General features: G+C 33.1%; 1 protein-coding gene across 6 annotated transcripts in view; it reads right to left on the bottom strand.

Moving 5' to 3' along the window:
- Positions 1–5,439: 5,439 nt before the first annotated feature.
- Positions 5,440–24,327, bottom strand: part of PRKACB (protein kinase cAMP-activated catalytic subunit beta) — a 109,327-nt gene continuing 90,439 nt past the window's right edge. For all 6 annotated transcript variants that reach the window (XM_016146092.2, XM_016146089.2, XM_016146090.2 and 3 more), the window contains 2 exons: positions 14,013–14,177; positions 5,440–8,646 (listed from right to left, as the gene is read on the bottom strand). In XM_016146092.2, coding sequence (XP_016001578.1) covers positions 8,521–8,646; positions 14,013–14,177 — 291 coding nt within the window. In that variant the 3' untranslated portion in view covers positions 5,440–8,520. The remainder of the gene's footprint in view (positions 8,647–14,012; positions 14,178–24,327) is intronic.

Here is a 24,327-nt window from a genome sequence, read left to right as displayed (position 1 = left end):
AGGCTGGATAGGTTTTCTATTTCTTTCTTTTAACTGTTCAAAGGCACTTGTTATTTCAAATTAAATGCAACTTGGCTGGGTATAATACTCTTGGCTTCTACTTTCTTTCCCCTAGATCTTTATAGCTATTGCTTAATTATCTTTTGGCCCTGAGTATTATTGTGAATATATCTGAGGTTAGCCTGATTCTGTCTTCGCCTTGGAGTAACTTGCCCTTTATGCATAGTTTTTTTTTGGGGGGGGGGCAGGGATACAAATGCTAATATAATTTCATTTTACTCACATGCTGATGAGGCACGTGAACAAGTTACATTTCTTAATTTATAAAAATTTATTGGGGAAAAAGCGCAGAAGGATATACTCGTGTGGGTTATTACTAGGTGGTGAGTATACAGTGTCATTTTTTCTTTATATAATATGATTCGAATCTTTTTAAATTTATGAAGACTTGTTTTGTGTCTTAACATGTGGTCTATTCTGAAAAAGGTTCCACATGCACTTGAGAAGAAAGTATATTTTGCTGTTTTGAGGTAAACTACTTTCAAAATATCTATTAAATAAATCTGGTATAGTGTGTCTTTTAGACTCATTGTTTCCTTGTTGATTTTTTGTCTGGAAGTTCTGTCCATTGGTGTCAATAGGATGTTAAAGTCTCCTACTGTGAGCGTATTACTGTTGATCTCTCCTTACATGTCAGTCAATAATCGCTTTATGTATGTAGGTGCTCCTATGTTGGGTGTGTATATGTTTACTAGGGTAATGTCCTCTTGATTTATTGATCCCTTTATCATTATGTAATGTCCTTCTTTGTCTCTTACTACAGCCTTTGTTTTAAAGTCTATTTTATCTGATGTAAGTATCACTACCTGGGCTTTTTTTTTTTTTTTTCCATTTCCATTTGCGTGAAATATCTTTTTCCATCCGTTTACTTTCAGTCTGTGTCAGTCATTTGATCTGAAGTGGATCTTTCGTAGACAGCATATGCATGGGTCTTGTTTTCTTATCCATTCTGCTACCCTGTGTCTTTTAATTGGAGAATTTAACCCATTTCCATTTAAAGTGATTACTGATAGGTACCTAGTTATGTATAAAGTTTTCATTGTTGAAGTAAAACATTCACCAGGATATGGCTTGGTGTCAAAAGCTCTATGTCGATTTTTTCTGAAAACTGGTATACTCTTTCAACATATAAATTTAGTGTTTTCTTAATTCAGGATTACAGTAGAGGATCACCTTTGTTCTCAATATCCATTACCATTTCTGAATTTTCTTTAATATTTCTATCTTTTTCTTCTGCATGCACTGTAATTATCTCATTGTAACAAATAACTTTTGACTGTGTTAGTAAGTCTGTGGCTTCTACCCTCACTTACCACTGTATATTTCTGTTCTGTTTCTGGTCTGTGGAGATATTTTGTTTTGAGTGCAATTTACATCCTTAAAGATATTTGAAAATATATTCTGTCATTTCTATGCATTTGGGAGGAAGGGTGGAATAAGAAAAGAAAGGTTTGTGTCTTTAATAGTCCAGCCTGACCAGAATTCCCTTCTAATTTTTAAAGCTCTTCTCATTTCTTATTCCTAATGATGTTTAGAGTTTTCTCTTTTTTTCTTTCCTTCAGACTTCCCAGAAGATATTTCTTTTCTGGGACCATATTCTTCTTAAAATGAATTTTTAGAAGTTCCTCTTGAGTATCAGTTAGCAGAAAACTTTTGCAATTTATTTGGAATGGTCTTTATTTTACCATTGTTGTTTCTTCTCTTACAATGATGACTAGGATTACCTTTGTTCTTTCTTATCTTACTGTGATGGCTAGAGTCCTTGGGTGGAATGTAGAATAGGAGGGGTGATAATGTAAACATTAATCAGGGTCGAGTCAGAAAAGTAACTACCATTCTAGGTATTTCAATGGAGGAGTTTAATAGAAAAAATAGGTTACCTAGGTGATGGATGAATAGTGAAACAGCTGTACTCTTTATCACTAAGTTTACAAAACCGACCCAAAATAAAGACAAGTATTAGATGATGAAGTAATTGAAAGATGAGCAACAGCAGGGAGCTTTATCAGCCTAGGACTGGAGGGGAAAAGGAGGCGCTCAAGAGGTAGGACATGGAACATGGAACCATGACAGTGGCCAGGAGTTGGGACAGTGAAGACTCAGGAGATGGTACTGATCACAGAGACCGGGGGGGGGGGGGCGGGAAACATTCTAGTTATACCTTTCTCCTTCCTCCCAGTTTTTACCATCACTTTCCGTTGCCCCAGGACTATTTGATGCCAGAGGCTTAGGGTACTGGGAAATAGTCCCCCCTTTACAATGAAAAAATAATTTGCCTCGGTATATAATTCTAAGTAAAACAATCATTTAGAACTTTAAAGACATTACTTTTTCATGTTTCTGTCTCTTTCTTTTAGAACTTTTGGATAATTTTCATGTCTCCTGATGCTAACTTCCCATGTCTTAACTTACCTTTCATATTTTCCTGTCTCTCTCTTTTGCATATGAATTCTGAGTTTTTCTAGACCATATTTTCCATATCACTACTATAATTACATTTATTTAAAAGTTATTTTCTTTTCATAATTGTTTTTTAAAATCATTTTTACTAAGGCATAATATATTCATTTTAGGTATATAGTTCAATAGTTTTGACAAATGTATACAACTAAAATGCATTTTAGATGCCCTCATGTTGTCGCTTGTATTAGTAGCCTGTTTCTTTTTATTGGCGCTTTATTCCATTGTTTGGATATACCACTTGTTGATTCATTCACTTGTTGCTGGACATTTGGATTGCTTTCAGTTTGGGACTGTTGTTATAATGGTGCTGTAAACATTTATGTCTGTGTGGACATATGTTTTCATTATCTTGGGTAAATATCTAGAGGTAAAATAGCCAATCATATGATAAGTGAATTATTAACTTTATAACGAACTGCCAAAATGTGTTCCAAAGTGGTTGTGCCATTTTACATTCTCACTGGCAATGCATGACAGTCCCAGTTGCTCTGCATCCTCACTAGCACTTGATATTATCAGTATTCTTAATTTTAGTCATTCTGTTGGTGTGTAGTGGTACCTAATGGTAGTTTTAATTTGCAATTTGCTGATTAATAGTGATATCGAGTACCTTTCAAGTACACAGAAAGGACATTGCTACTCAACTAAGTTTTGTGACAATGTACTTGAATACTCACTGCATGCTAACCATTATGCTTCAGGAAAATCTGTTTAAGCTTTTGTTCTCTGTGGATTGTGAAAAGTTGTCTCTATTATCATCATTCAGATAATCATATTTCCCACCTAAAATGACATTATAAAGTGTAACAGTCTGAATAATGTCTCCCCGTGGGATGTCTATGTCTGAATCCCCAGAAACTTTGAATGTGTAAGGTTTAATGGCAAGTGAGGAATTAAGGTTGCAGGTGGAATTAAGGTTGCTCATCAATTGATCTTAAAATGTGAAGGGTATTTTGGATTACCCAGGTGGGCTCAAGTTATAAGGTCTTTAAAAGTAGAAGAGGGAGACAGAAGAGGAGGTCAGAGGGACGCGGCATGAGAAGGACTCATCTGATGTTGCTGGTTTTTAAGATGGAGAAATGGGGTCGTGAGTCAAGGAAAGTGAGCAGACTCTGTAACCTGGAAAAAGCAAGGAAACAGATTCTCCCTTAGAGTCTCTAGAAAGAAATGTAGCCCTGATGATGCCTTGATTTTAACCCAGAATGACTTGCTTCAGATGTCAGATTTCCAGAGCTATAATACATTGGTGTTGTTTTAAATCACGTTTGTGGTAATCTGGTATAGTAGTGATAGAAAATTAACACATTAAGGTAATCATTTTCTGTGAGAATTATTAACCCTTGAGTAATCAGATGATAAACCAATTGGAGTTTTGTCGACTCTTTATTCCTATTTCCACTTTCCTTTTGGCTGCCTCATTAACATCACCATTAAGAAATGGGCAGACTCTAAATGGGTATGGTGTGTTCAATTTTATGTTGTATTAGCACTGCTTTAATGCAAAGAGTAAGTCTGACCAGGAGTTAGGAGTGATTTCAGTTACTTATGCTTTCCATTGCTCTCAGTAATGACCATTTCTTGATTCCTGCTAATATTCCAATAGAAACAAAATAGCAAGTGCACTGAGGTTTGCAACTATACTGACATACATTTAAAAATTTTTTTTGCTTATGGTAAATTAGTTCAGTTTTAGCTGAATATAAAGCGTTTGAAGGAAGATCAATACCGTTCACCATGGAAATACAGTGTACACTGTGGGAATACTCAGTGGGTGTACTGCTTTGTTAGGGCTGCCATAACGAAGTACCACCAGGTGGCTTAAACAATAGAAATTTATTTTCTTACAGTCCTGGAGGCAAGAAGTCCCAGATCAAGGCGTCATTGGTGCTGGCTTCTTTTGAGGCCTTCTTCCTTGGCTTGTAGATGGCCACCTTCTTCTTAGGTTTTCACATGGTCTTCCCTCAGTCTGTGTGTTCTCTACATCCTAATCTCCTCTTCTTGTAAGGACACCAGTCATATTGGATTAGGGTCCATTGTTATGACCTCGTTTTATCTTATAATCTCTTTAAAGTCCCTACCTTCAAATACAGTCATATTCTGAGAGACTGGGGGTCAGGACTTCAACATATGAATTTTGGTGGGACACAACTCAGCCCTTATCAGAGGACACAAAGGCTATTAAACAAGGCATATAGAAGATATTCAGAAAAGCTAAAATGAAAATATTTAACTTCACATTCAACATTTGTACATAAGAAAAAATTAACTAGATTTCAAATGATGATAGTTGTGGAGTAAAGATATGCCCAGATTCTTATAATTAGTTGTATAAAGAAATGAGGAAATTGGAATTTATATTAAGCACTAACAATGATAAAATAAGCAAGCACTGGTATAAAAATATTAAGCACCATGTTTTAAAATACATCAATATTTACAAATGTTCACAGTAAAAATTATAGCAATAAAAAATGATAAGCTAAAAATTATTTCTTGAAGTTAAGGACAATTATATGAACATACACTAATCAACCTGGCTAAAACTGAAAGAGGTAATGTGAAGCTGAAAGCACTTCCAGAGAAAAACGTGTAAATTCACAGTTCACTGTTATATGGATGAAGGCTCTTGCAGTGTCAGTCCTTTAAAGATGAATATTTTCAACGTCATGTTAAGAACAATTTGGACTAACAGCATGAGGAAGTAGAAACACTTTAGAAACTATAAAATGAATCTAGTAGTTTCTTAGTAAACACCTTGTTGGAACAGACTGGTAGACATTTCTTCCCAATTCCCTGTTCCCATCACCAAAAGATCAACTCAAACAGAGAGAAACCAGGAACCTATAAATATCTGTAGTATCTGCAGAAAATAAATCAGAAGAGAAGGGAACCAAACAGAATTCAGGACTCAATACATTGTTTTATCCTGTGAAGATACTTTAATTTTACAGTTATTAATTAAAAAACACAGCTGTTTTCAGCATTTCCTAGCTACAGCAGTGCATAGGAAACTCCATTCTAAACAAAGAAGTAATTAATGAAATAACAATACACCTTAACATTTTACATTGATAGGTTACAGGTTACAAGGCGCTTTCACATACATTATTTCATTTGATTTTTACAATAAGCAGAAAAAACAGTCAGTGGGAAAGAAAAATGATTTTTTTTTTTTTCCAGGCTTACAATGAGTATTTTCAGGCCAATGGGCAGTTAATACAAGAACTTATCAAAAAACATGACAGCAATACCCACAAGCCACAATATCTTTTTTTTTGGTAGGTTGACAGTTTGATATCAATTGGATATTTAGTATCAGTGAAGGAGGAAGGAATCATAACAGACATGAGGTTCTCATGATATTCAAAGAATTTTAAGAATACTATAAGAGATAAGAAAGATGCCCTAAAATATCACCTTAACAAGATTTACTTTGAAGCATATTATCCCTTCAAAATGTCAAAGAAAAAGAATCTTATCACAGCATGTGAAAGTTAGAAGGGACCTCAGAAACTGCATAATGGAACTCTTCCATTTCATGGATAAGAGAACTGAGGCCAAAGGTCATGCTAATAGTGACAGATTAGGCCTGAAACTTGGCCTAGGGCTCCTTTTTCTACAAGCTGTCTCATTATTTACTGAATAAAAACATAATTTCTTCTGTTTCAAATAATATAATCTGAGGTTAAATACTGATTTGTGCCAAACTGTGGCAGAAACTGAGAATTTTGTATAATTTTCAGATACTCTAATTCAGTGTACTTGATTGGTTGGAAATAGACTCCCTCGATATATTTAAAAGCTTGTTCATGTCCTTTAAATAGAGAATAAAGTGGAATAGATAAATAGCCCTCAGAACCAATGTACTGCCTACACATCATCTACCTGGATAGATTCTATAGCAAGCTGTACTGGACAGTAGTAATTTCATTTTAAAAAAATTAGAATTTATAGAAATCTTTTTAATTACTGAAAACTAAAATGTAATAATCAAATTGTCACCCCCATGATTTATTAAAATAATTTTACAATAATATACAGCAAGGCTACCATAGAATTTGTAGCATACATATAGAATACAATGATCAGCATTTCTTGGGTTCTAAATGAAATAAAAAAAACTAATTAAAATATTTTATATAAATGATGTTTTAAATTTATTAACATGATGATATATTTTTGTTTCATCAAACTTGCTACAACAAAGTAGTTCATACTTGTCTTGCACATTTTAAATATAGGTGGACCAAAAGCTGAAATCAGTATCAGCTTGTCAATGACATAACCATGCAGAAACACTTGACAACCGAAAGACGTAGAGATTGATGCGGAGAACATCTGAGATGGGCCTTCTCGATGTCTTCAAAGGTTTTGCAAGGGTGTGGCAGAGATGAAAAGTAGTCAGTGACCTACCTGACATACTGATAATGAAGCAAATAGAATGCTTACATACATTAATATCAGTTTGAGTAAAAACTACTCATATTCATGTAAATTGATGATAAAAAATGAACAGTTTATTTTCAACTATTCTGGTGTGTGGTTTTAAGACAGGTCACTGACACACAGATAAAACAAGATGGGAAGATTTAAAAGCAAAGAAAAAAAGATTTAAAGAACTGAGTTAAGTCATGGATTCTCAACAAACACTAAACTAAATGTGCAAAAGTGCTTGAAATTTCCACATGACCACAATGTTGTTAAGTCAGTTGGCAAAAAAAGTATATTAAAAAACTAAACCCAATACTAAAATTGTATCTGCAGTATCACACATTCTGTTTACTGAAAGAGGCTAGAAATTATTACATATCTAGAAATATCACACCTCAAAATTAAAATACAATTGTGGCAGTTTTATAAAGTTCGTCCCTCTTCATTGATGAGGCATAGGGTGAAAACCAAAGTTGCACAGTGCCTCTACCTCGGCCTGACAGATATAATACACCAGAATAACAACCTGGCAACTACTTCCTTGTTTACATTGTTTACAAGAATCAAGCCATTTGATTTAGCAAAGTACTTATCCACATTACTGTTCTTTTTACGTCGTTTCTTTTCTTTTAAAAAATTTATAGTGAGGACTTACTTGAGAAACTTAAAAATTTGTCACTTTCATTCATTAGTCATGTTCTTTTAAAATACTGGTTAAAACCGTTATGGAAGAGTTGAGGTTAAGAAATCTTAGAACTCCTCTATAATACCTACAGAAATGCTGGTACCAAGTGAGAGAATCTGGGTGATGATAATCCATATCATTAGTTTTTCCTGTGAATGAGACATATTTGTCACACTGCACACAGGTTGGTCACTGAATTGCTCAAGGGGAAGATGATATAAAAAGAGGTGAAGGGAAATAGACCTCTGATCTACAGGAATCCAAATTTCTAGGTTTAACAACTCTTATTAGTCGATCCAAATTTATTGCTAGAACAGTGAGTTCTAAGAAAGTTATTGTTTAAATGTGCGTACATTTCCTTGGTGATAAAACATTCTATCCTCAAAATTGTCAAGAATTCTGACAACACTGAGTCTGAGCTACTCCAAGTAAAAATGATTAGAAAGTATATCTCTGAGTCACTGACCAACAAAAATATTGGCAAGAACTACTAAAAGCAGTACTTATCCTTCCCTTCAAATATCACATAGCCATAACACTGCCCATTTGCAACACCAAAAAAATAAAATGGAGCACTGTATGGAAAAAAATAATAAAAATAAAAAGGAAGAAATAGATGTAAGAGGAGAGAAGGAAACCAAAGAGAAGCAAGAAAGTGTCTAGTTCTGTGTTATGGCACAGACAATGCTTGCTTAAGTGGTGCCTTGTTACATAGGTGGATGCGGAGTGCACACACAGATGATGGCAATAAAGACCTCACTCAGTCGCTGGAATGAAGAAACTAGGTAACTGCTTCGACAAGGACGGTCTCAGCTCCACCTTATCTCTCAAGAGAGTGCAAAGACTGAGCATGAGTTCTGATGTCATCTCATGGCTCATTTTTAAAATTCACTAAACTCTTTTGCACATTTTTCTGTTATAGAGACACGGATATCTTCTTCTTCATAGTCATCAAAGTTGCTGGTATCCCCAGAGCCTCTAAACTTTGGTATGAATGGAGCTTCGACCTACAATTGAGATACAAAGAAAAATAGTGTGATATTGGTGTGATTTATAATAAGAAATATATTTGGCCTTCATTCAGGTTTGTGGCACAGAGTTCCTAAAAACGCTTGGAATTTCCTAAATGTAGAGAGTGGCAAAGGTGTCTTTTGTTATGTAGCGCTGAGCCCTTAACCGGTGGGATCTGAGGAGATCTCCAGGTTGATAATTTAAGAATTGAGTTAATTGTTTGGTAGTGTGGGGAAAAAACCACACATATTGGAACAAGAGGAACAACAAATGGCTGAGAGTTTCCAAACACGAAGGAAAATAAATTCTCACTATTACCACTCAGTGGTATCTTTAAATGCCTTTAAGTCCCTAAATGATAACAGTATTAGAAAAAGCAGCAAATAGTAGGCTTGCTATTAATCTCAATATTTTCATTCAAAGAATAGTACAGGCCAACACAATACTTGAGAGATTTCTAAGGTAATTAACTGTTGGCATCAAAATGCTGGCACTGGAGGTAATAGAACTCCAGTTTTTCCTTAATCAGTTTCTTATTTCTAAAACTTTTATTTTTCTATCCCTTTTTTCTTAATTCCTTTTCTCCTAAGGTTATAGGTAACTCACACTTACTTTTAATCCCTTTCCTTTTTAAATTCCAAGGTGTATTTTGTTTACAAGATCTGACTATCAAAACTTTCTGGGTAGTTGGAAAAAAACATATCTATTTTAGAATTATAGAACTGTCAAATTCTGAACATTTTTTTCCTTGGATTCTAAAAATAAAATGTCTTCCCATTACTTAAAAGACAGTCTTTATACAGATTATGTGTTGAATTGAATATATTTGAGAAAAAGATTTTTAATGCTGAAAAATAATATGACAATTTTTACACAGCATTTATAGTGTTTACAAATAATTATACACACTTCTATTTCTTTTCTTCCCCAATACAACACTGTGAGAGAGGTAGGGTAGGTATCCTTATTTCCATTTTGCAGATTATAAAACCGAAAATTGACTAATAAGTGGCTAAAGCAGGTCCCAAATTCATGATTCTTTATTACTGTTCTGGAGTTTTTCTAATATCTACACTAGTAGTCTCCAAAGTATTTTGAGTTATATGACTTTACTAAAACATTGTGCATATATCACCAATACATGTATATTTATTTACTTATATGCATGACTACACTATTCTGAGTTATACATACAAACCAGACATTTAGAAGGAATAAGATAACAAATAAATAGGAATGTGAAGTGTAATATCTTTTTGTTTGCCAGCTGGTTGCCTTGCATGCCCTGTTTGGGGGAGTGGATAATGAGCTAAGGAGACAGTCACCTCATCTCAAGTCAGGAAGCCATTTAGGATCACACCTATTGGTACAATCATCTATAGAGAATGACTGTCCAGTTAGAGCTGTCCAGGCTACTTTCTTTTTCCTGTCTTTCTGCTAGATGCTTTTGGCTACTTCACTGCTCATGAGTGTCAGAGAGTTAAAAAAGACTGAAACTACTCAAATTTACTATTATTTTTGCAGTGCTGCGCATAGTTATAATCGAGACAGTATTAAAACAAATGGCTATGTTAAAGTACTAAATTATTTCTACTTGTAAATTATCCTGGGATTCCCCAAGCCCATTTCTATTGATAAGCAAGATTTACTGTCGATTAATTCGCCCGATACTATAACCTGGTTGTTATAGTGTGCTACTTTTAGGCAGACAAGCTATTTGCTCCTAGGATAAGTAAAGCCCTTTGGAAAGCACATGAACTCTTTTAAATGAGCATTATCAGCTCAATTCTAAACCCTTTTAAAGGTAAATGTTAAAAATACAACACACGATGTTGCATAGATTATTAAATTTTGCTAAGTAACAGCAGAAATTTTTATTTCTAAATATATGAAAAGATTCAAAATATATCACAGATCTTTCAATTAATAAAATGGACAAACCTTAAGCAAATCTAATAAATACATCTAAATGTAGCATAAATTAAATATAAACATGACAATAAAGATAATATAAACAGTGATAATTACAAAGGTATATGGATGATTTTATAGGAAAATATACATTTCTAAAATTGACTCAAGAAGAGGCAAAAACTTGAAGAGACCAATATCCAAAGAATTAGTTGGTTAAAACTTCCAAGGAATAAATAAAAGATAATTCCTATGTCTCTTAAATTTCCTAAATAATAAAAAACATGGAAAATTTCCAAACTTGCTTTATGAATCCATATAATCAACTACCAATAAACAAAACCTACAGGTCAATAAAATTGATGATTATGGAAGTGAAAAAATCTAAATAAAATTTTAGCAAATTGATTTCAGGCTGATATTAAAATAACAATACTCTATGATTAAATGGTATTCACTTCAGGAATATAAGGATATCTCACCAATATACTTCTCCATAGTAACATGTCAAAGAAAACATAAACAGTATACTAGGAATCAAAGATATTTCCTCGACCTGATCAAGAATACTTCATATTTGATGATAAAACAGGAAAGGTATTCCCATTCCAAACAAGAACAAGATAAGAAGCTCAACAGCCCTGCTATTTTAAAACATTATTCTAGACATTTTAGTATAGATAATAAAACAAAATAGAAATCTGTCAATAAAATCCAAAGGAATCACTGAAAAATCTATGGAAATCAATAATAGAATTAGTAAGGTAGCCAATTACAATATAAACATAGAAATCATATGTCTTCCCCTATATTCTACTCTACTGGGAAAGCAAACACATTTATAATAGCACTCAAAAGACAAATTTAAGGAATAACTTTAAGAAAAAATTAAAATTGTATGGGAGAGGTGTCTCTAAAACTTTACTGAATGCATGAGAAAATATTGAATAAATGTAGAAACATACATAACATGTTAATTATGAAGTATATAATTTAGTATTAGTAAAGGTAGAATTTCAAATATGAGGCCAACTAAAGAGTATTCAACAAATGCTGAGAGGGTAATTGGCTAATTATTAAACAATAATAACAAAAAGAAGTTAGATCAAAAAGTCCTCAAAGAAAACATAGATTAAATAAGTCAACGAAATGGCATTGTGTAGTAGGTCGTAATTATGATAATAACAGTCTGAAGCTAAGAAGAAAGTGCAGGGTTGGAGCAATAGATCCTAGGTGGTACCTGAAGTCATGGGAATGGACTGCAGTGATGCAGAGCATAGAAAAAAAGAATGAATGTGCCGAATGTTACTAGAGGTGCTACCTGGATGGTGGGGTTACGATTTCAAATTTACTTACTTAACAAATTACCTGATTATAATTATATGAAATATACCTCAACCAGGGAGAAAAATAGAGCCTGGACTAATCAATCCGTCTAAACTTTCTCCCCAAACTACACTTCCTTTTGCATTGTCTACCTTAATCCAAATTTTAAGAATGAGAAAACTGATGTTTTAGAAAGTTTAAATATTTTGCTCAATGTCACATTTCTAATGTTGACTAATCTATGATTCAAATCAATGTCTACCTAACTGGAGTGCATGCTCTTTCTTTGCTGCCTTTTGAGAAAGTCTTCCTACGTCAAAAATGCTCAAAGCATAAAAGTTAAGCAGATAATTGTTAAAATCTATAAAAATCTTATGAAAAACTGTATTGTTCAGTGGTTAAGGGCTTCACTTTAATAATAATGTTAAAAGGTCTTTAAAGGGGTAATGTGAATTAGAGATTTGAAGAACTTGAAATCAAACATAGGTATTATTTAGCAGCTATCTGATTATATTTAAAGTAGTTAACCTTTCTGAGCTGATTTCCTTTAGTAGTAAAAAGGAGAAAATGATAAAACTTTTCTCACTTCAAAGATTAAAATGACATGTTACAGAGAGTTGCTTTTAATTAACTAATTATAAAGTACTGTACTGGTGCCAGAAAATTCAGAAAAAATATGAAACTAGATGTCATGATCACATCGGAAGGTATGTAAATGTAGGTTCAGATGTTGTACATCTGAAACTAATATAATATTGTATGTCAACTATAATAAAAATAGATTAAGTAAAAATGAAAATAAAAATAGAAAAAAATATGAAAATATGAAGTGTTTATTTATGAGATCTGATATTTATTTTAAATTGCTAAGGACCTTGTTATTGACTACATAACATCTCCAGTTGAAATAATGATGCTAATGCCTATGTTTTATGAATTTAATGGTTAGTTTGTTTCTGAACCCCTTTGATGAGATGCAGAGGCTAGATGGCACTCACATTGTTTTGGTCTTGCTATATTTTTTATTTGCTGCATTTTGAAAAATTTTTAATGCTTTGTTTTTATAATCTTTTACATAAATAGAAATTAGAAAACCTATGCTATTAATACTTAGAGCATTTACATTTTTTCCTAAGGAAATTCACTCATGTGGCTGCACAGCATTAATTAAATATGGCGAGCCTGAAACATTAGAAGTTTTGGGTTTATGAAAAAAAATTAAATATATTCAAGATGAAAACACTTTATTATTGCACATTATCTTTAACTGGGTATTTAAGAAGTAAAAGAGATAAAAGTAATTCAGCACAGCAGAATCTTTTCTTAAATGTCTGAATTTATTACAAAGGTAAAGTGATAAAGACTAAAAACTATCTGATGAATCTAGCAATTAAATGTTACAAAATCTGGCTGTTTGCCAATTCTGGGTTAGAGACTCTATTTGTTTATGTATTGTCTTTCTAATGTGGCTTCACAGCAGTTTTGAAATGCGAACTCTTAGGATACTAATATATAATTATCATGGTATTGTGAAGAGTTAGAAGCATGAGTAGGAAAAATTTAACATGAAAAATATTTCAGATTGATGATTAAAACAGAATATATGTTTTCTGTTTTATCAGAGAGAAAACAATTTTAAGTTGTGGGGTATAAAGGTCCTTTAAGTCTTGCATAGGATTGATTTAAAAGGTAAAAAAAATTAAACTATATGTTAAGTTGAAAATATTTTTGCTACATATAATTTATTTTTATTTTTTCAAATAATTTAATTTTTCATTTATGGTTGACATACAATATTATAATAGTTTCAGGTGTACAACATAGCAATTAGACATTTATATAACTTACAAAGTGGTCACCCTGATAAATATAGCACCCATCTGACACCATACAGCTATTACAATATTATTGACTATATTCCCTACACTCTATTTTACATCCCCGTGATTATTTTGGAACTACAAATTTGTACTCCTTAATCCCTTCCCCCTTTGCACCCATCCTCCTGCCCAACTCCTTCTATCTGGCAACCATCAAAATGTTCTCTGTATCTATGAGTTTTTTTCTGTTTTGTTTAAACACCAACTTTAAAAAAGCTTTTAAATCAAAGAGAGAAAAGGCTCACCTTCCTCTGGTAAATAGCAATCCAATCTGTTGTAGCAAACCACTTGTGAGTTTTTATGTCGCTGACACCATTCTTTAGATTTCCAAACCGCTTTGTCAAATCTACCTGCAGCAGGTTCCTTAGAAGGTCCTTGAGATCAGAACTGAAGTGTGATGGAAATCGAACCTGCACAGACACACCATATGGTAAAACACTCACGATATTTGTTTTGATTTCAGAAAGACTTTTTAAGGGGCCAGGTATTATATGAACAAAAGATCTTCCCTTAGGGACCTTGCTTTGGTCATGAACCCTCTTTAAGAACATGTGTCTCAGTCCAGAAAAATGTGCATAACATACAGAACTTTTCTAGCAACGTTAGAAAGTTAACCCATCTTTAAGAAAGACCCTTTGGGTCCTTCATTATAAAACTGTCTTAGAGACATACAAATTTAAACTTGTACTTTAAATAGAAAAAGCAGCATATAAGGATATCAGTATGCACATTTAAAAAAGAGATTATAAAATAGGAAGTCTAAAAATGATTATCAAAACCCACACTGCCTTTCACAGCATGCAAAACCATTTTTCATTTATTAGTGGGTGACTTTTAAGCATAATTTTGCTATTATGCAATGGTTTAAAAATAATTTAGATTGGTTTAAAAGCATTTTCCACCTCCTAAATTACAAAGACTTTACAATTAGTTGATTGGCCTCTAGTCTTAAAAAGAAATGAAAAACCCCCAAATAACTGAAGATGTTATATATTAGGCAATCAATAAAATAAACTATCGTTTATAGGAGTCCTATTTTTTGTTTAAACACATTTTTCTCCTTTGACTCTCTACTCCAGGCTGACTCCCAGTTCTCATCCTTTTATTAATATAGATACTAACAAACTGAAATGGGTTCTACTAAGGGATGATATTAAAAGGAATAGCTGCATCTATGCCTCCTTACTTTTCCTTCATTACTACCATCTCTCCACTATCTGTTGCTTTCTTCCTCATTACACATGAAGGTATGTATGTGCATGCATCTATGTATGTAACAAATATCTACGTGTGTACGCATGTTCACTTTCTAACCCTATTCTCCTATTATTGCACATGTTGGCCTCATTTCATATTCTCACTCCTACTAAACACAGACACTATTCTCTGGATTATCATGGCCTCAACATCAAACTAACTATAGACCTTTGTAGAAAACTCTTTAAAGGGTTAATAGACCAATTTCTGAACTCCTTGCATTCTTTCTTTGGTTCTCTACAAGTGCCACCATCACTTTATAACTCGAATAGTACAGAATTACATTACCTCAGTTGATCTTCACGATGCATTCATTCATTTGCCTATGCTATAGTACTTGTGCATGTCTGTCTCTCCCAAACTGTGAACTTCTGGAGGGGAGGAGCTGTGCCACTTTTGTATTTTTGTTCCTAGAATTTATTAGTTCATTTCAAGTAACTCAGTTCATCCATTTGACAATTACTTATTAGGTATCTACTATGTACCAGGCACTGTTCTAGGTGCTGGATATACAGTAGTGAGCAAAAACAAAGTCTCTGATTTCATGGAACTTACATCCTAGTTAGATATGTCATACTCAGTGAATATGGCATTAATTATTCTAAAGATGGAGAAACTAAGATTCACAGACATTATATAACTTAGCAAATCGTTAGACTTTAAAGTGGCAGAGCTGACTAGATATCTAGTCTTATGATTCCTAGCCTCATGAATTCTGCTCCTTATCAGATTGTCTTTGAACATACAGAACTCCTTAATTCATATTCTGACTTTCAAACTCAACATACTTGATGTTTACTCTCATGTTCTCATAGTATAAGTTAAATCATTAGCATGCAAAACTAGATTCTATGGCAATGCTAGATTCATAACCATTGTCTTCTGACTGTCATTCTCATGTTATCCTATGAATAAATGTTTCTGAAAGCGTGGCCCTAAGACCCACTTCCATTAAAACCAACTGGGAGAGGAGAGGGTAAAAATGAAGATTCCTGGGGCTTACTTCAGATGATGGGGGTACTGGGCCTGAAAATTTGAGCTTCTCTCTCCAAGTAATTCACATGTACATGAAAGCTTGAGAACCACTATTTGCAATTCGATTCACTTTGTTATGCAGAAATTTTACTTTTTCTGCTAGAAAAAATTTTAATGGATATAATAAACTAAAAACATCTTCCCACCAGAGTAAAACTAATATTTGTGGTGAGCAACCAAAGGCTATTTTAAGGTTGAACAGCTAATAAATGACCAGGATGGGATCAACTCATATAAATTAGTGAATAAAAGCCTCATTTTTGCAAAGCTTTTATTACCACAGATTGTAATAGGTTTTTAGCTGTTAAAAAAAAAAAAAGAAAGAAAGAAAGAAAGAAAGAAAAAGAAAGAAAGAAAGAAAGAAAGAAAGAAAGAAAGAAAGAAAGAAAGAAAGAAAGAAAGAAAGAAAGAAAGACATAAACTATCACCTTTTCTAGGGTTTACTTCTGACAAAATGGCTTATTAGTAGTTAGGCACTGTGCTCACGGGTTTATATGCACTGGCTCATAATACAAAACACAACCCTGAGGTAAGTGTGATTATTATCCCCATTTTAAAGATGATGCAGCTGAGACCTACAGAGATTAAGTAATTTGCCCAAGACTACAGAGCTAATAAGTGGTAGAGCTGTAATTCTGACTCTGACTCCAGGGTATTCACTTTTAATTTTCTGTACCATTTCCATGATTCAATAATCTGAAGATAGTTATTGTCAGGAATCTTATAAAAGACTGAAATTTTCATCTTAAAATATTTGCTGCACATTTCCTCATTTATCCTAGTTGGAGTAAAAACTAGAGATTGTGGGGGTTATTCAAAAAGCACACTATTTGAAAAATAACATGATTTATCTACACAGTGGTTATATTCTTTGTTTAGATTCCAAAGAAACAGTTATCTGAGTTATCTGAAGTAGATATATCAGTGTTTAGAATACAGTTGGCATAAACTATTCAATGGAATGTGTTAAGTTATTCTCCTCTTCATGGTTTTCATGGTAGACAGTAATGTAGTACATATAAATTATCTTCTGAATTTAGGTAATGTGCAATGCAATGCATGAAGAATATACACACCAAAATAAAGTAGTTCTTCATTTTTTAATGCAGATAAAGTGATGGCCTTGAATTAGTTAATGTGTATGAGTATCTGTTTAATCTTCAAAACAGTGATTCTCAAATAGAGGCAGAATAGAGGGAGCTACGATGGTAGATAGCAGAATCATTTGGGAGCCTTTTAAATTTTAGATACATCCTCCTCACCTCCACATCATATCCTCTTCTTCCCCAGAGAGTCTGATAGGTAGCCCATACTCTCATAGTAAGCCATGTTAATGATGAGAATCTATCATAGCCTTAAAGTATACTGGGTGAGAAATAATGAGAATTATTGTGAAAGTATTTTTTTTCCATAATTGTTCTGAAATGTAACCAGAAATATGGTTTCTTTGTTGACTGAATTTTCCAAAGAGCCAAGTTAGTTTATCAAACTACAATTAGCAAAAAACAGAAAATAACTTACAATTATATTTTAAATGCATGTCTTTTATTTATAGGATATTAACCTAGAAACACTGGAGATCTCTATAATGGGAAGAATGACTGATTTTTCCTTCAAAACTGTATCAGTAAGAGTATTATTTCTATCACTATTAAAAGTGAAATCAGAAAGTGAAATCAGAATCCCAGAATATCAGAATAAGAGAAAGCTTAGTTTAATTTAGTGTAAACTTTCATTTTAAAGATAAGGAACCAAAACTCCAGTGAAGCTACCAACTCAGTCATTTTCACTGTTGGGAAAATAACTTAATCTTCCTGATTCTTACATATTTCTGCCAGTTCGAGATAGGTCAAACAATGTGAAATTAGCTGCAAAGAGCCAGATATGAAAAAGAGATAGTCTAGATCCCTTAAACCATTAGATCTGAGAGATAAGACTATTGGAAACTAGAATAATTTAACATGAAAGAGGTGTTTGTGCAACATACATTTCCTAGACTGTTTATTTGGTCTCTCTTCCCTAATATTTCCTGTTTAGAATTCTTTTCAGACTTTTAGAGACCAACTTACTTCTGAGTAACTTTCCTAATGGTATATTCTTGAAAATAAATCTAATTATACAGTGAGGTGAGACACACAAACCACATGCTATATATCAAAATCATCTGTGATAATTTAAAAAATACAGATGTTTGGAATACATAGAAGATCAAATGACAGTGGGCATCCACTTCATGAAAACTTCTTGAGGGCAGAGACCACACTGATCTGCTGTCACCAGGACCAGTGTGGCATTCATGATGAACTCAAGAAATATTTAATAAATGCCTGAATTCAAGCCCAACAGATACTCATTGAACAGCTTCTGTGTGCTAGGCATCGATGTGCTTCAAACATAATAGTAAACAAAACAAGACAAAGATTCCTGCCTTCACAGAGTTTACATTATAGTGAGGAAGACAGATGATAAATAATAACTTAGCAACAAGAGTGAAACTTTAAAAATGTTGTCATCCTAGCACTCCTCTCAAAATCTTGCATTGTAAGGTTTTTAACTTTTTACTCTGAAGAAAATGGAAAATCACTGCAAGGTTTTGAAAAGAGTAACAGGATCTGATGTAATATTTTAAAAGACTCACTCTAGTGACTCAGAAGAGAGCAGTATTACTGGAGGTGGTAAGAACTGGTTGAATTCTGCATATCTTCTAAAGACAGAGCCAAATGTTTTTTGTATGCATCAGTGAGTATTCCAGGGTGTTTTGGCCTGAATAACAGAAAGGATGGTGTTACCATCAACTGAAATGGGAAAGGCGGTGGGAGGAGTACATTTGTTAAGGAAAACAAAAATCTATCAATTTTAGATAGGTTGAATTTGTGAGGTATTTATTTGACATTGAGTGGAGATCTCAGGTAGGCAGTTGGATATAAGAATTTGTAATTTATGAGTCAGATATGGACTAAAGAAATAAATTCAGAAATTATCAGCTGGCATTAAAACGTCATGAGACTGGATGAGAAGACCACCAATGGAGGAGGTGCAGGGAAAGAAGAGCAGAGGACCAAGCCAAGGAGACTGAGAAGGAAAAATCAGTAATGCAAGAATAAAACTAAGATTATGAAGAGTTACCGAAGCCAAGATAAAGGATAAAGGAATCACTGAACTAGAGTCTATTTCTTGCTTTGCCACAAACTACCTTTTGTTTTTGGTCAATTCTACATCTTGATTTACCTTCATAAAGAATGAGGGAGTAAAACTAAATAAAACTGACCAGGCTTGCCATCTCAAAATTCTACCAAGTTATTTATTTAATAGAAAGAATATCTGGCTTCTAATCTCAACTCCAGTTACAATCATGCTTTGTGCTTTGGGGAAACCCCTCTACCTGAGTATCAGTTAACTCATCTATAAAATGATGACAGTACATGTCATTTGGCAGGTATAAAAAGAAATTAAGTAACTTTCATTAACTGCTTTGCATCACGCCTAGTATCTTGTAGGCACTAATTTAGTACATTTTTCATTTTTTTTAATCTTTCCATTAGAATAACATTTTATGTTCTGAAGCAGAATTTTTAATCAAAGAAGAAACTTGGAAGACAGTAATATTTATCATCGTGTTTCCAAACAATCCCAAAACAGTCTGTGCTAGAAATCGGTTAGAGAATGCAGGAAGTTCCTCCTTTCTTCTTGTCTCATGCTCTGTTAATTTATAGAACAAATACTTTCTTCTTGTGGTATTTAAATTTGATAGAGGAAGGGAGAAAATGGACAACTATAACTCTGCTTTATAGACAACATTGTGAACATAGCTGATATCTTAAACAACTTTGTCAAATTATATTATGTAATATGTTAAACCAATTATGAAACTCATTCTGAATTGAGCAAACTCAACAGAATATTTGTTCTGCTTTCAGCACCCATTATAAAGTCTTGTACATTTCGGTATTAGTAATGACTATTGTTTTCTAAAAATTTAAGAGGAAGTTATATCCAAAAGCCATCCAGTTCATGTTATTGTAATCACACAGGGTGATTGAAATTCACTAATTCATTTACTGATGTTTGAAGAAAAAGGGGAAAATTTTGCTGCTATTCTTCTGCAACTGATTGAGGAAAAGATCGTTTACCTAGTAACATAATCTTTTATGCATTAGGATAAATTTTACTGGGCTTAAATGACTCAAAAGAATTTGCACACAGCCGACAAACAGTAGTTATATTAACTTCTGTCCACAAGCATGTTGTAATAAATTTTTAAAAATTATCTCTCTAAAAAAGGTAGTTCAAAGAAACCTACAACTCCAGTATAAAATTTATCTAACAAAAATTAGCACACACAATAGTTAATTTTTCAAAAAGCATAACAACTTTTCACACATTAGGCCTTCTATAGATAAGGTGCCAAGCTCCACAATGCCTCTTAAAACCTGAGAAAACTGTAATCAATTTGGATCCTATAAATAAACAAGAATTGCTAGGAAAAAAAAATAGTTACAACTATTGGTACCACAGTTGTAGCCTCTGTGATCTGTTCTCTCGCCTATGAGTGAACAGTGGCAGATATAATACATCCAGAAGGTTGCAGGGGGCTACACCCATCCCATCGTCATTCTCTCCCCTGCCAAACAAGTTGCAATTATTTGTCCACAGGACCATTAGAGAAAAGGGCTGTCTCAAAGTAGGTATTAAGAAGAATTTTAAATGATCACAGCAAGATGTTAAAAAATGGCTTTGGGATTTATGCAAATGGAAAAACTGCTTTTTTTATTTTATGAAAAGGACTTCTGTGCACTCTAAGTCTCTTAAACTATAGCCATAGCCAAATAGAAAATGGCATTTTAATTTCCCCAAAAGCATAACAATGGCATCTTAGAAAAAGTGCAGGGGTCTATCTGCATATGTGTATGTTCTTTAGGAAACAGAACGTGTGCAGAAAAGAGAAAAGATATCAAGTGAGACTGCTACCCTCAGAAAGACCTGCTTGCAGGTTTGGCCCTTGCCAGGTACCTGGGAATTGGAATGGGAACAGTCCTCACGCTGATAGAAACCTTTCCCTAAATGATAGGGGTGACCCCGGTCCCTAGACTGTTTACATGAATATTGTTTATCCTGAACATTTGTTTTTATTCTGGGAGTCTGGGATTTTGGTACGTGCTATATAGAGGGTACATATGTGATCTCAAGAAAATCCTCGCACCCTGAGCCTTTAATGAATTTCTTTGGTAGGCAACATTTCATCAGTGTTGTCACAATTTGTTGCTGGAGAAATTAAGTGCGTCCCTTGTGACTCCAGTCGGAGAGAACTCTTGAAAGCCTATGCCCGGTTTCCTCTGGACTTTGCCCTCCATGTGCCTTTTCCCTTTGCTGATTTTGCTTTGTATCTTTCCCTTATAAGGTACCTTACCATGAAGGTACTCATTAATGGAAAATATTCATTCCTTGATTATCACTATATTTTGAATTCTCTAAGTCTACCTAGTGAATCTTTCTAACCTGAAAATGATCTTGGAGACTCCTGACGCGGAAGGAATAGCCATTTTGCTGCTACTCAATTACCTTTCCATATATGAATGTAAATTTCCCTTTGGGGAAAAAATTAAGCAACTCTTTGATCATTGTGTGTTTGTGTGTGTGTGTGTGTGTGTGTGTGTGTGTGTGCGCGTGTGTGTGCACGCGCGCGCGCGTGTGTATAAAACATATATATGTTTACAATCTTATATTTTTATAGTGTTTCCTTGTAAATTTTTGGTGCTAATTAAAAGTGGAATAATATTTACTTTATATATATGAAGCCACGAGTCTTTAAATTATATAAGTCAAGACTCTAAAGTTATGTTTTCCACAACAGCTGTTACTTGACTGCCTTATTTGCAAGTATCATTTCGTAACACAATATTAACTTTTATATCTCCAAGAGTAATGCATCCAGATAGAGTTGCTGTAGAAACCATAATTGATTCTTGTCATAAAGTACATGGCATTGACGCATGAAATTTAAAGACTATACACAAAACCTCAGTATACATATTGCTAGAATGAGGCATAGTTAATGTGAGAATCATAAGATTTTTCTGTCAACTATGCATTTCTAAACCTGAACCTTAACAGTGCATGAACAATTTGACATTTAAATAACACCTCATCTGTTTTTTTAAAGGCAAATATATGTAGGAGGGAATCTAACAAGCTGATTGATCATCTTTCTGTGCATTTAAAAATATCAGCTTGAGTTAAAATATTGTAATAGAGAAAGCACTAATGTTCAAATATATGTACTTTCGTAAATTAATCACTTCATTAAATACATTTTATTTTAACTTTGATAAGTCACTGATACCTATAATCTTTATAACATGGTTTCAGAATGAAAATACAATTAACATAAAGTTACAAAAAATGTTTAAAAAATTAGTAAAACAATTGTAAATGAAAAGTATATTCTTAAATGAATAACTGTATCATTAAAACCATTAAAATTTTTAAATATAAGTGTCAGATCCACAACTAAAGACCAAAATTGGATTTTTAATGACTTGAACAATTAAAACAATTTCAACACCTATTAATCTCCTATTTGGCTTTTAGTTACTAAGGAGCAAGACAATATTTCTGTAATGTAGAGAGCCATACATTTGGATTTGAGTGTTGAAGCAGATGGTTTTATTGAGAAACAATAAATATGATTTTATATTTATATAATACAGATCCTAGAGATGACTGAAAGACAATATTCTGCTTTCATGAGTTCTACTTAATTTTACTTTTTGAATTTTTGTAAGGGTTCATTTGAGCCAAACTGATGACATATGGCAGGGAACAAGATCTCAAATGCTCCCTGAGGAGTTCTACTTTAAATGAGTAAAAGGACAAAGGAATGAAAATAACTTTACATCCAACATGGAGAGAGCTAATCCAGCACTTTTAGTTAAAAACAAAACACTCTATCATATTTCTAAATAAATGAAGAAAAAGTCAGATATTGTGATATAAAATTTCATGTTGCTACTCTAAGGTGACTAAGATTTAAATTGTTATGATTTTGGAATATACACAGATTTAAATTTTAAGCTAATATTGGATTCAAAATGTCAAAGTCTGATTTTAAATAAACACATATTCATAAACAGCTGAAAAAAATTTACACAATGTAGACTGGCAAACTAGGCCAATTCATATAGATGAAGATATATTCATTTTAACTAAAGCAATTTTTTAAGTAAATGAAATTTGGTTGTGACAGCACTCTTGTCAGCTAATTTGATTCCTTTTATGAAGTTAAGTATAAATAAAAGCAATATAGTAAAGATTCAGGAACTTCGTAATTACCAGTGGTTAAATTATTTGGAAGGATTATTATTTCTGCATTCTTAATCTTTGCATTGGTAAAATATGCTTCGCCCATTCAATGATTTAAAGTATTTTAGTTCTCTCATCATTCTTCATATGACCTTTGGTTCTTATTCTTTCTTGAGGTTTTATATAATCACTTATCAAATTCTTAAAAAATAAAGCACTGCCTTGTTAATTTTTCTTGGTATTTTCTTTTGTTCATCTCAAAAGTTCTTTTACTGCGACTTTAATATTATGCTTAGTGAAAACAGTTACAAACATAAGCTTACAAGATCTACCAAGGAATGAGGATAGCAGTGATGCTTAATTACTTAAAATATAAATACTTCATCTGTTTTTCTGTATTACCTTAGTGTAAAACTTTCAATAACTGGCTTTAATTTCCTTACCTATGAGAGGCATTTACTTTTTTTACAAAACTTTTCTCATAAAATACAGTTAAGTGTAACTGAAAATCTTATGGCCCGAGTATGAGATATGAAATACACTGTGTGGAGATGTGAATTTTGGGAGGCTAAACAGACTCATTTTATTGGTGTCTTATTCTTACAGCCCAGGTACGCAGCATTCATGATTTACATTTTGGTCTTGGTAAATAGATAAATGACTAGATTATGAACATTTAGGTTACCTTCGAAGAGTTAACATTGTGAACTTTAAGTTCATTGATGCTGAAGATCAGCTTTCACACTAAATGTAGACTATGAACCTGGCTGAGATACAAAGAAATAAAGACTTTTTCTCTATATCCTTCCAGAATCTTTAGGTTGATTAGACTAATCTCTGCCTTAAAAGGTCACAAAATACAAACACAACCAAAAAATGAATAAACAGAATAGTAAATCTATTCACGGTCAAGAAAAATTAGTTATTTCCATATTTGCTAAAGATGAATGGCAATTATCATGACAGTCA

This window comes from Rousettus aegyptiacus, unplaced genomic scaffold (assembly GCF_014176215.1).
Source record: "Rousettus aegyptiacus isolate mRouAeg1 unplaced genomic scaffold, mRouAeg1.p scaffold_m13_p_1, whole genome shotgun sequence".
NCBI lineage: Eukaryota > Metazoa > Chordata > Mammalia > Chiroptera > Pteropodidae > Rousettus > Rousettus aegyptiacus.
Note: the sequence above shows the minus strand (reverse complement) of the source record. Positions and strands in the feature narration are given on the sequence as shown.